Source organism: Polyergus mexicanus, unplaced genomic scaffold, assembly GCF_030449975.1.
Source record: "Polyergus mexicanus isolate NDT 795.1 unplaced genomic scaffold, iyPolMexi1.0 SCAF_2, whole genome shotgun sequence".
In the NCBI taxonomy this organism is placed as follows: Eukaryota; Metazoa; Arthropoda; class Insecta; order Hymenoptera; family Formicidae; genus Polyergus; species Polyergus mexicanus.
Window position 1 is genome coordinate 6,182,607 of NW_027223322.1, and position 13,198 is coordinate 6,195,804.

At 35.9% G+C, this 13,198-nt stretch overlaps 1 protein-coding gene across 3 annotated transcripts in view; it reads right to left on the reverse strand.

The window, feature by feature from the left end:
• Siz (Brefeldin-resistant Arf-GEF family protein schizo) overlaps positions 1-13,099 on the reverse strand; it is a 57,877-nt gene extending 44,778 nt beyond the window's left edge. For 2 of the 3 annotated variants that reach the window (XM_070315648.1, XM_070315647.1), the window contains exon 1: positions 12,522-13,099. In XM_070315648.1, the coding sequence (XP_070171749.1) occupies positions 12,522-12,772 (251 nt within the window). In that variant the 5' untranslated portion in view covers positions 12,773-13,099. The remainder of the gene's footprint in view (positions 1-12,521) is intronic. The other variant, XM_070315653.1, reaches the window with a different exon arrangement.
• Between the last annotated feature and the right edge of the window lie 99 nt (positions 13,100-13,198).

Consider the following 13,198-nt stretch of genomic DNA (forward strand, 5'->3'; position numbering starts at 1 on the left):
TAAGCAAGTAAATTATACTATTCCAAATAATAATTATTTTTCCATCAAACAACATGGTTTAATGCAACGAAACCATTAAACTTTTTATTCGACAAAATAATGTTTCGTATAAAATTATGTTTTCGTAATGAAACAAATATAAGTCAAACAAATAAATATATTAAATTTAAAGAAACCCTTTTCTCTGCGTACACGCTGTATTTGATCGGCTATTTACAGAACGCCCGGTATAGTCGACACGTGCCGTTCGATTTCGCGCGCTCCATGTCGATTGCATTAGGAAAGAGAAATGGAGTGCCCTTATAAGTGTTTATCAAACGATCGTCGAAGCATCTATCACCGTATTCGGTTCGAAGCGTTCCAGATTCGCGCGCGCGTCACATTCTATCCGACTAATGAGCCAAAATATGCTATGTATTCTCAATCAGTAATCAATAGTAGTGGCCCCGTTGCAATATTTCGACCAAGAGACGAACGGCAGCTTTGAGAGACCGCGATCCATTTAGCCCGCAACACACCGGGGCTGTTAACCTAACCCTATGTGCCCCACCTTGTGTGCGGTATGAATACTGGTAGCACGGAATAAAAGTAACGCGATTAAGCTCGCTGTGCTTCACCGTGATTCTCTCTACACGCAAAGTGTAAAAAATTTATACTACAAAATCCCGAGCGTCTCACAATACAGGCGATAAAAATCACTGTAGCGAGAAACATTATTTCAACATTATATACTGAGAATAATTATAAAATGTACACAGAGAAAAAGGTTTCTTTAAATTTAATATATCTATTTGTTTGCCTTATATTTGTTTCATTACAAAAACATAATTTTATACGAAACATTATTTTGTCGAATAAAAAATTTAATGGTTTTGTTGCATTAAACTATGTTGTTTGACGGAAAAATAACTATTATTTGGAATAATATAATTTATTCGCTTACCGCTACGCGGCGCGCTATGCTTCACTATACTCGTATACAAGTTTCTGTTATAAGAGTATGGTATATGAATAAGGCCTGCAAAATACGGTTAATAACATTTAACAATTATTTCTATCAGTTTTATTTCTGACACGATCTCTATAGAAGAGAATTCAGACAATGAAACTGATTTTTGGAAAATCGGACAGATTAATGTTCGATATTCATTTATTCGGATAGAAATTTCGAATAAGTAAAATTAAGTTCTTCTATATGCTACGATTCTAAGATGCTTCAAAGATTAGATTAAAAAGATTAGAAAGATGCAGTAGCGTGTCATTTAACTTTATCTAACTTGTTTTAAAATTTATTTAAGTTGTTAAAAGCAACATAATGAATCTTTTAAATGAAAGAAGAATATCGTTTGAAAGGATAATATAACTGTTTAAGTTGAAGAAAAAATTAAATTCTATCAAAAAATATTTTGTTTAAAATAAATAAATATATTATTTGAAAATCAAACAATCATATTTGTTATTTCAAACATTAGTATGATTGGACCATTTCAAGCATTATATTTCTTTGGTTACAACAAAATTTATTAAATCCAAAGAAACTTTTCTCTCTGTGTATAGGAAAAAAGCACTTTTGGCAAAATAAAAATATCGAAAAATTACTTTTTTATATTCTTATACAATACATACATATATTTGTCTATCAAAAAATGTGTGTATAATTGATATAGCGTATAGAATAAATATAATATAACACATATCTTTTTTCGCGAGGAGTCTCAATCTGACATTAAGAGTCTAATGTATTATACAGACATCTGTATGTGATTTAATCGCAGAAAGGAGGGTCGAATATCGTGCTCAATTTCCATATTTAAATCATCGTCCATCTCAGACAGTCATCGCCGACAGATTCAAGACATCGTAGTCACACGACACAGAAAAACGTATATAATGCGGTCCATTTCTATATCGATTGTCAATCTATTTCCGCTCGCGCAGCAACATTGTACGATGATATAACTCCATAACTGTCGCCTCGATACGCGGAGATACCTTGAGAAATGTGCTATGGAAAAGAGAGAAGGAAAAGAGACGATGACGTAAAATGTTCTCTGCACGTGTCAAATAACGCAGCGCGTCGCTTCCGCGTGCAATTTGCATTTTTAGTCCTTCATACGTCGATTCTTGCAGAGACTCGTTTCCGTTTGTCGAGCTTCTTTCGACAGAGACGTTTCGATTGGTGCACGCGTGCTTTCTTTATCTATTCAGACTGCGCGTGTGTATACGCTACTCCTCCTTCTAGCGTAAGACACAAAGAGAGCCCTAGAAGATTTTAAAAGTAGTGGTAGACTGAGAGGAAGAAGCTTTTTACATTTAGATTCTCTAGTCCGTGTGGTCTACCGGCTATCTATAGAAGCTCATAAGTGAATCGGAGTCCGTAGAGATATCTCTCTCTCTCTCTCTCTCTCTCTTTTTCTCCAGACTCCGACATCCGATCCGTTTAGATATAAATAGTAAGATTTCCAGCACATGGAAAATTTTGCGTGAAACGGGAACAGATTTCCCTTGAACTTTCAATTCACTCATTCACGGCGGCATATTTGTTTTTAAATAATCGCTGAGCACCACTGAACAGTTACAAGGCAACGATTTCATAAACTCCTGAGGTGCTGATTGTGAGTACCTTGCGAGGATGCAAGATAGTGACAGTAGCGGCAGTGACGCTTCGTTACTGCGAGCGGCAACCTTGGCCGAAATGTCAAACCTACTTTATCTGGTAATGCGATTTACCACGCCTGCCATTAGACACGCCGCGCGAAAAGAAGTTCCAATTTCTCGTTAAATCGATTTCTCTCAGTCCGACCCCGTATTCATACTGAATACGAATCGCGTAGCTTGTTTAGTCTACTTACCGTCTGTTTGTACAATTCGTATATGGCAAATTCGAACCTTGGTCGTTAAAAATCTTAATTGACCGAAACTCTCGGAAAGAAATTTTGAATCAAATTTGCAATACGATTCTGAATAAAATCGAATCTTTTTACGACGGAGAAACTAATTTTACATATACAAATTTTTTTTTTAAACCGTCAATCATAATGAATTAGTTTGACATGAAAAAAACACAATTTGGTAATTAAAATTAAAGGATTTTAAATACAAAACAAACAATGCGTTATTAAATTTGACGCAATTCTCGTAAATGATTGATTTCAATTAAGCAGAATATGATATAATATCTTGTCGCGTGCGGTAACGTGAGACAGAAGTAGCATTAAAAGTCTAAAGTTCTCTTTGCAGTGGTCCACGAGAAAATAAACTATTTTCGTCGTTGCCAGATTGAGTGAGGATGAATGAGTGAGAAAGAGAAAGGGAAAGAAAGAGAAAAATGCAATTTTCTCAACAGGCGATGACAATAAAAATATTTGTGCAGTCTCTCTCTCTCTCTCTGACGTGTATTTTTCCTACGCATACACTGAAAGACCCATTTCGTTAAATAAAACAGAATTATTTGGTTGAACCATTTTGATGACTGAACATGTATAATTTGGTTTTATTTAATAAAAATTATGTTACTGGAAAAAAGTTAAATGTTACACTAACAAACTATTTTGTTTGCATGGAGTTGTTTATCCGTAATAAAATTTTATCGTCGCGATAACAAACTCTCATCCATCTCATCGCGTTTTAAATAATTGTATTTGTTACTTGAACTAAATCGTTTAGTTGAATATCATAAGCTATTTTGCGCATTCATGTGTCACTGCGCGGTCAATTGTTATGCAGTGTAGTGTGATGTGCAGTATGCAAGTGCATCTTCGATCATGGCGGATTCATCTGTCCAGGAAATACTTATTAATCTCTCGTTAACGACGAGAGAATTGAAAGGATGGAGAATATAATCTGTATATATCTTTTTCTTATCGTATCACAAGAGACAACTATCAAGTAAATTTCTTGTTGAATATGGATAGACTTTGGTTGATGTAACAAAAGCAAATGTAACTGCAGTTGAAAAATTTGATAATACTAACACACAAATGTGATTCGGTGAACAAAATTAAAATAAAGGACAACCAAAAATTTAATTTTATACAATTAATAATTTTGTTCACCGAACGAAATTTGTGTGTTAGTATTACCAAATTTTCCAACTAAACTTTTTTGTTGTATTAATTAAAGAATTTGTTTGCCCATATCCAGACAAGAGATTTAGTTGAGTCAAACAAATTTTATTTCATTCAACAAAATGGATCTCTCAGTGTGTATAATACTTAAGAAAAAATAGACTTTTAATTGTCAATATTTAATGATAATTTAATAAATATACGAACAATTGCTTTAATTGTTTTAATTAAATTTTGATTAGGTTTAAAAATATATATATAAAATGATATAAATACGAGAAATATAAATAAAAAACAACCAGAAATTTGATTTTATACAATTAATAATTTTGTTCACTGAACGAAATTTGTGTGTTAGTATTACCAAATTTTCCAACTAAACTTTTTTGTTGTATTAATTAAAGAATTTGTTTGCCCATATCCAGACAAGAGATTTAATTGATTCAAACAAATTTTATTTCATTCAACAAAATGGGTTTCTCAGTGTATGCATTACGTTGATGATTAGCGATTTCGACCGTCAATGCTAACCGATACCAAATAGTCACGCAACGAGCGCAACTAATCGTTTCATTGGAAGATCGAAATTGTACTTTGGAACCGTCGTGAAAGCCTTGCCTACATCCGATAAAGGCGATCAAGACTCAATCGACGCTTAAATGTTACTCAATGGAGACAAAAAGAGCAAGCGAGGCAAAACAGCTCTCGCAGGATGCAATCAGCACTGTATACGCGACGAAAAAGATTGCATGACCTTAAGCGCAATCTTATGGTCACATAAGTCGGATACATTCAGAGCATCTAGGTGAAACCGATCATGAACGTAATTAAAATAATTTGATATAATTAACATACTTAGAGAAATTGAAGTATCCACGAAATCCTGCGGCGATAATCGTCGACGCGCGAGTAAAGGAAGGAGAGAGAGAGAGAGAGAGAGAGAGAGAGAGAGAGAGAGAGATCGTTCCCTCGTTCTAGAAAAATCTACGATCGCTTGTAAGGGACACTGTGTGAAGAACTAGACATAGAAAAACTCTTGTCACCATTTAGTAAGTTCGAGTGTGTGAGCGTGTCGTACGAGAGCCTCGTTTTTAACATATTCGTACCAGATGTAAGAGAAGAGACGCGAGCGTTGTTGGGACAGCGAACGTTCGTGGCCACTTCTTGGAAACATAAATCTCTCTTTTCGACCAAGTATTACAACTTCCCAAGCCATGACCGTGTCGATTCTCTCGCTATAGACGAGGAAACACTCGACGGAACCGCAACCGATTTGTTGCAGAATAAACCGAAAAATTAACCGAAAAAGCGTGTGAGAAACATCCTCGAGAAATTGCAAAGTAATATGCTTTCATCGCATGCTCGAAAAACAGATGAGTCACTCGTCTCTCTTTTATCTGTGTGAATAATTTTTCGGCATTTAAATTATTTTTTTCATCTTTGTATAATCTCCATAAAATTAACTAAACAATTTTAATTATAATCTGTTAATGTTTACGAATGTCCGCTCATCACATTATATTTTCACGAAAAAAATACTTAGGTTATCCGCATGTAAAAAAAAAAACACACACACACATTTTATTATTTATATTTATAACATCTTAATTTTTTTTCGCGAGAATATAGCAATTTACAGAAATCGCGCCGTCTTTTCATTTGATGTTTACCTTGATGAATTTGAACCTTGATAAGAGAATTGACGTCAAAAGGGAAGACTTGCTCGAGAAAAATTGTTTGCGCAGCTGATAAAGTTAAAAAATAAGACGCGAGAAGTACAATGGGATGTGTTAGAAATTGATTACTTATCAAAGAAACATGTGTGGAGGATGGAGGAAAATTTCGCTGAGAACTCAACGATAAAAGTCTAAAGTTTGTATATGATACTTTCAACATCAAGCGTAATAAATTGCTGAAAACAATAGGTATGTATACCGGATGCATCGCGAGAGCGAGTACGCAAATCTGTGTCAAATATCGCCCAACCTTCAAATCGTATATACGAGGGCAACCGCGCAATTATGTGCGAGATATTTTTGGCATGACCGGTCGACCTCGTCACAATATAATATTGCAATCGAACATTCGCGATCCTTTTTTTTACGAACAAGATACTATGCAAAGCTGTGCTTTATACGAAGAAAAAAAGAGAGAGAGAGAGAGAGAGAGAGAGAGAGAGAGAGAGAGAGAAGAAGAAGAAGAAGAAGAAGCAGAAGAAGAAGAAGAAGAAGAGAAGAGAAGAAGAAGAAGAAGAGAAGGGAAGAAGAAGAAGAAGAAGAAGAAGAAGAAGAAGAAGAAGAAGAAGAAGAAGAGAAGAGAAGAAGGAGGAAGAGAAGAAGAAGAAGAAGAAGAAGAAGAAGAAGAGAAGAGAAGAAGGAGGAAGAGAAGAAGAAGAAGAAGAAGAAGAAGAAGAAGAAGAAGAGGAGGAGGAGGAGGAGGAGGAGGAAGGAGAGAGAGAGAGAGAGGGAGAGAGAGAGAGAAGGAGAGAGAGAGAAACGGTCTCTCACTCCTCTCAGATAGCCCGAAATTCGCCGACACAATCCAGGAATAAATCAAGCGCGTCATTTGCGTCACACACGTGTTTGCTCGATTAACATTTTGCGAGTAGTTTCGCGCACGTCCCGCGATATACGATATACACAATTGGTAGCGCGAGATAAAGAGCTCACACGCATACACATGAAAATTTTTCAAAGTTCGGGGGCAGGAAGGACCGGTTCTCTGCAACCCAGATGTATTAAATCACGAGCGTAAAAAGTTGGACGGATTCAAAGCGAAGAAGGTCTCCCTAGCAGGTCAATAGGATGCTTCAAGGTCACTGCTTCGGACAGTCTCAAAGATCTCCTTTTTTTCCCGCCATGATTACTAAGCATTTATATTTACGGCGTTTGATTTTCCCTTTTTGAAAATCCATGCAAACTAATCTGTCAGCTTAGAGACCATGTATCGTTGTATTGCAATAGCAGTGAAAAAAAGGATATATTTATGCAAAAGAAAAAAAAAATAATTGTTTTAAAAAATACATCGTAAATAATTTTTTTTTAAAACTATTATTTTTTTTATACTAATTGATTTGTATCATTATTCTGTACATAAAAGTATTACGGTAAGATTATCAAAAACTAACTATTTTATGAGATATTTAATTTTTTATATCAAAAGATGTCAGATTAAAATATAAAATAACTCAAAAAGTACTGAATAAAAAAATAGTTTATTATAGTGTTTTGGAAAGCTCTCGAGGCAAGCTACAAGAATACTAAATAAAAAATGGGGATTTCCAATTAAGATTTTAAAGTTGACCTTCACATGATCTTCAAATGATTTTCCAAGGTCAAATCATTCAAGATCACCATCTTATGTCCCCCTTGAAGCCACACAACTTTTGTTTGAAACATTTTTCGATTTAACGCAGTGTTTCTGAGATATTTGAGTGGGTCCTTTAAAATGGGACACCCTGTATATACATATAATAAATCTTTCTAGCTCGCAAAGAAAATTTTTGTCTATGGTATCGAACCAGGAAAAGTATATGAAAGGAAAAATTATGTATCCGCGAACTGTCAGGGCGAAGATTGATGGCAGGAAAACCACGAGGAATTACAAAGCGTCCGATGTAATTGTTAATTTATATTACAGCATACACAGCGTGTATCACGGTTATATCCTTCCTATCTTGTGGGAACGTCTTACGTGTCGTGCGCTTACTCTCTTCCAGATGGACGATATGTGATTACTTTACAGGGTCTCGTCGTGTGTCTACTATTCCCTACGTGTATACTCTCACGACAATGCATTAGGTAGGGGAATACAACGCTTACGAGCGCGACCCTTACGTATTCGAGTTATCCTTATTAAGATATAATACAATTTTATAATGTACGGTTAAATTAAACATGACATTTATAGAACGAAGGAAATATGTTAATCGCAAAACTTTATTTAAATAAAGAAAAAAATATATCATTTTTAATTTCATAATACTCGAAAAGTAACATAATAATTCCTTTATTAAATTATTTGTAATATTTGTGAGATTATTTATGCCACGATGATTTCTCACGATACATTTTAAATCGGATTTTTTGCTGAAAATCGAGAAAATTTGAAATAAGATGCGAAGATAAACCATTGCAAATTAACTTAAATCGTTCTATCGATTAATTTTTATCTCAATTTAGTGTCTCGTTTCATCAATAGTTCGATCGTGTGTACAAAATTTCCGTTTTTTACCGTTGCGTTTGATTTCAATATACGCGAAGATTACGAGATAAACTCTGAGCGAAAGTAAATTATATCTAATATATTCGCATCCACATCATATCGTATTATCGACTAGGCGGTTAGCGCATCTCTATCTGTAATACGATGACACGGACACAAGGTACCCCTCCCACCCTTCTTCACCCCGTCTGTCATAGATTATCAATTTGTCTGTTGTACGCGCTTGCAACATTAATAACGGCGTACACGATGTCTGTTTCATGTTCGCTTTAATAACACGCGTTATCGACAACGGTGTACGCGACAGCATATTAAACATCCACTAGGTAAATGTCAATATACAAACGACAATGAAATAAAACACGCGGCTAAGCTTAACGGGACGACGAATCATCGCGGCTGCTCATCGACGTGACGATTCTCATATTCATAAAATAATGAGCGAGCGTAGAGAGCCTTTCAAAATTATCAGGCACGTATTTCATTCTTCGTAACATCCACGCCATGATCGAAATAAATTTTTTTCTAGCGAAATGTTTGAGGCACCTATAGTTCTCGAGTGATTGAGAGTAAGAGCTTGAAAATGAGACAAACTAAGAACTTGGCGAAAATAAATTACATACTTAAAATTACATACTTCGATTAACGTCGAACAAACATCATTTCGATAACATTGTCATTTAAAACTTATCTAGAGATATCGATATACTTACAGGGTGTAACAGTGCGCCCGTATCAGCAGTTTTTTGAGGAAACAACGCATTTTCGTGAAAAATGTTTCATGCAAAAGTTGTAGAGCTCTGAGTGGAGTATTATATAATAATTTATGACCTTGAATAGCAACCTCAAGGTCATATAAAAATCACTTTCAATTTTTTAAATGGAACCCCCTATTTTTCATGACATATTCTTATAGCTTACCTCGAGAGCTTTCCAAAACACTATAATAAAGTATTTTTTCATTGAGTACTTTTTGAGTTATTTTATATTTTAATCTGACATATTTGGATATAAAAAATAAAATATTTCGTAAATTATTCAATTTTCGATAATCTTACCGTAACACTTTTATGTACAGAATAATGAGACAAATCAATTAGTGCCAAAAAAAAAACAAATAATTATTTTAAAAAATACATTGTAAATAATTTTCTTAAAAACAATTATTTTTTTATACTAATTGATTTGTCTCATTATTCTGTACATAAAAGTATTACGGTAAGATTATCGAAAATTAAATATTTTACCAGATATTTAATTTTTTTATATCAAAATATGTCAGATTAAAATATAAAATAACTTAAAAAGTACTTAATAAAAAAATACTTTATTATAGTGTTTTGGAAAGCTTTCGAGGTAAACTACAAGAATATGTAATGAAAAATGGGGGATTCTATTTAAAAAATTCAAAGCGATTTTTATATGACCTTGACGGTGCTGCTCAAGGTCATACTAATATTATTATATAATGCGCCATTTAGAGCTCTACAATTTTTGCATGAAACATTTTTCACGACAATGCGTTGTTTTTTCAAAAAAAAAACTGCTGATACGGGCGCTCTGTTACACCCTGTATAATGTTTAAAAAATTCTCACACGGTGATAACCTTCCTCGACATTTGCGATAAGAAAGGATCGTCGCGGAACTAGCTATTATTGAAGGGAAATAATGCGATATTAAACGCATTAATCTCGCGTATTAAATCAACTATCAACAATTGCAAAAAAAAAAAAAAAAAAACTAATCCTTTATTTGGCAGGAATAAAATTGAAGCTGAAATTTTTGATCGACAGAAATGCAAGAAAGTAAAAATAACTAGAAATATAATAAAAGAGACATTTTCAATTTTTATTTCAACTTCTTGGACTGATCCATATCTTTCAACCGTATTTTTGAATCGTCGAAAAAAAAAAACTGCCTGTGCTGTGACGGCTTACGATGCTTAACAAAATCGATTAGAATTCGATTAATGGCCAGAAGCAGCAACATTGCCGAGTAGAAAGTCAATCTAACGAGGCGCATATCGTGTTTCATTGCGTATGCGAATTGCGTCGTCCGATTCATGGATATCACGTCACTCACTCGCATCATGATATAGCTATATCTGTCAGAGAACGTGAACGAAAATGCGATCGCACGCTCGCTGCTGCAATATCAATCTCGCGGTGATTGATATTTGATGGCATTTTCTGTAGGCAGAGAGAGAAAGAGAGAGAGAGAGAGAGAGAGAGAGAGAGAGAGAGAGAGAGAGAGATGGAGGAGAGCAACGTGACATCCTGCAGGAAGGGTGAACCACTCTTCTAACGCAATTCACTCTAACTATAATAGGGTGGACGGTGGACCTATGTAAAAACTGGGAAATGAACAACGATGGAACTAGGGTTGCACGAGATACCGAGACTAATTTTGGTCTTGTCTTGATCTTGTCTTGAAATTCAAGACAAGATTTTAAATTAATTATCAAGATAATACCAAAACAAATTATCAAGATTCTTGATCTTATATCAAGAAGTCTTGGTTTAAAAAAAAAAAAAAAAGTTATCTAATTGTTCCCGATCTCTGAACGGAGATTTCAATTAATATGGAAATAGGCGAGAAAGACAAAAAATTTTATTTATTGTTAGTAAATAAAAACATTTATAAATTTAAAAACTTTAGAAAATTTAAATTTAAAGAGACCGCGCATCATTATCATTGCACACTTTAATGTGACGTGAAAATAGCGCAAATTAATTACTTCATATTACTTAATTTATAAAGTTTAATTTCAATATTTACGTTTAAAAATATATCTATCGTTTTTTATTTTTCTGACAATTATTTTATTTTTCATTGCTTTTAATACAAATAAATCTTCATATGCTTTTTCATGATCTTTCTCCAAATGTTTTTTTTAATCCAGTAGCGTTACTATTTTTCATTTTTATTTCTTTAGTCACATTTTCTTTTCGACATAATAAACGTACGCCGATCTTTTCATTGTTTCTTGTTTCATACTTAAAATAAGTTTTCTATGTGCATTGTTTAACTGCACTTACTTCCGAACTTTCATCATCACTTTCGGAAATGTTTGCGTGTTCAGCGGAAGAACTTGGTTTAGTTTTTAGACTGCGTCTGCACAATCGAGACGTGAGCATACGCAGTAAAGAACAAACGAAAATCGTGCTCGGCGCTTCGGATAAGAGAAGAAATCAGATATACTTACTATTTTCTGTTTTTTATCAAGCTGACAAATAATTTAGCGTTAAATAAAAACTGTTGATAAAAATCAAGGCGAGACGAGACAAGACAAGATCTTTGATACAAAAATCCTCTCAAGACCAAGACAAGATCAAAATTTTCAAGACCAATACAATATTTTTGCGAATACTGTCTTGTCTTGGGTTCTCGTGCAACCCTAGATGGAACGCATAAATGCGAGAGCAAATCGCGAATAAATCAGTGCAGACATTCGTAGAAAAAACGCGCGGGAAAAGGATGCGTGTGGATCCGCCCTTTTTAGATGCAATTTCTGCGCCTGCCTTACACCTCCTTCTTCTACTTGAAAAGCGCGAATTAAAAGGAAGAAACGTGTCATGCTATAATTTTCTGTATTTCTAGTGTATTTCACGTTAAAAAAAAAATATATATATATATATATATATAAATTTAGCTATTTTTTCATCATATTTTGATTTATCTTTTTATCTCATTTTACATTACCGATCTCACTTTAAATAGCAAAAGCTTAAAAGAATGCAACTGAACGAGGACAGATCTCTTTTTTGTTAGCTTCAAGAGTCATACTTTTTTTTATTTCAGTGAAAAACCGTGCACTACATTACTTCTATTGTTCGGATATAAAAGGCGTAGGAGGTGTGCATGCAAAACGCGAACGAGGATTAAAGTTATCGCGAATATGAAAAAAAAAAAATATGGAGGCCGCCGCTGTTGCCGGTAAATTAATTTCACCGCAAACGAATCTATCGTTCATCTCGCTGCTGCGAAATCGTGTCACGTACGTTTCGGAATTAGAAGAAGAAAAGAAAAACTAACAGACGCGTTTTGTGGAGGAAAAGAAAAAGAGCGAAGGGAAAAATTGTCACAAAAGATAAAGAGATCGAAGGAAAAAAAAAAACCTATCTGTATATCCGAGTGTGATCGAGAGATCTCAATCTCGATCATCGAAATCTCCCTTTCGCAAAGCAGAGGATTAAGAAAAGGAACGGCAACGATGCGAACGCACGTACCTGTCATCGTGCAGACGCTTGAGATCGGTCATCTCGCGCTCGAACTTGAATTTTGACACCTCGCAGAGCAGGGCGTCCCGTTCGCCGACGACCTCGGCGAGCTCGCGCTGCAGCCTCTCGATCTCGGCGTACTGGCGGCTGATGAGTTGATTCTTCTCCTCGAGGATGCCCTCGACGTCAGGGTCCAGGAGAACGCCCGGCGGCGGCGGCGGCGCCGCCGCCGCCGCCTCGCCGTCGATGATCGCGCTCATAACTACTTGTTTACTTTGACGGATCGCGGCGGCGCGCGCGCGCGCGCACGTGTCTCCCTCGCACTCCCGTCGTATGTGACGCGAGAACGTAACGCTCGCGGGTTTCCACCCCGCGTCCGGGAAACGTCGTCCGTTCGACCCCCGCGTAGTTTCACGCGAGAGGCGCGCGTCGCTGATTTACGACGCGCCACGACGGGTCACGAGACACACCATATTACGACAACGATCGTACGTATACGCGATCACGTCACTGTAATCCGCGAGGCATCGCCGACGAGGCACGCACGACGCAACATCCCCTCATCGTACACTCGCCATATTGCGAGACGAGCCGCGATTCGCGCATCCGCGTTTCCCGATGTCGGTTTCGATTCCGCCGGTCCGTCGCGTCAGCGGTGACGCGCATGCGCGCGCCGCCGATCAGCT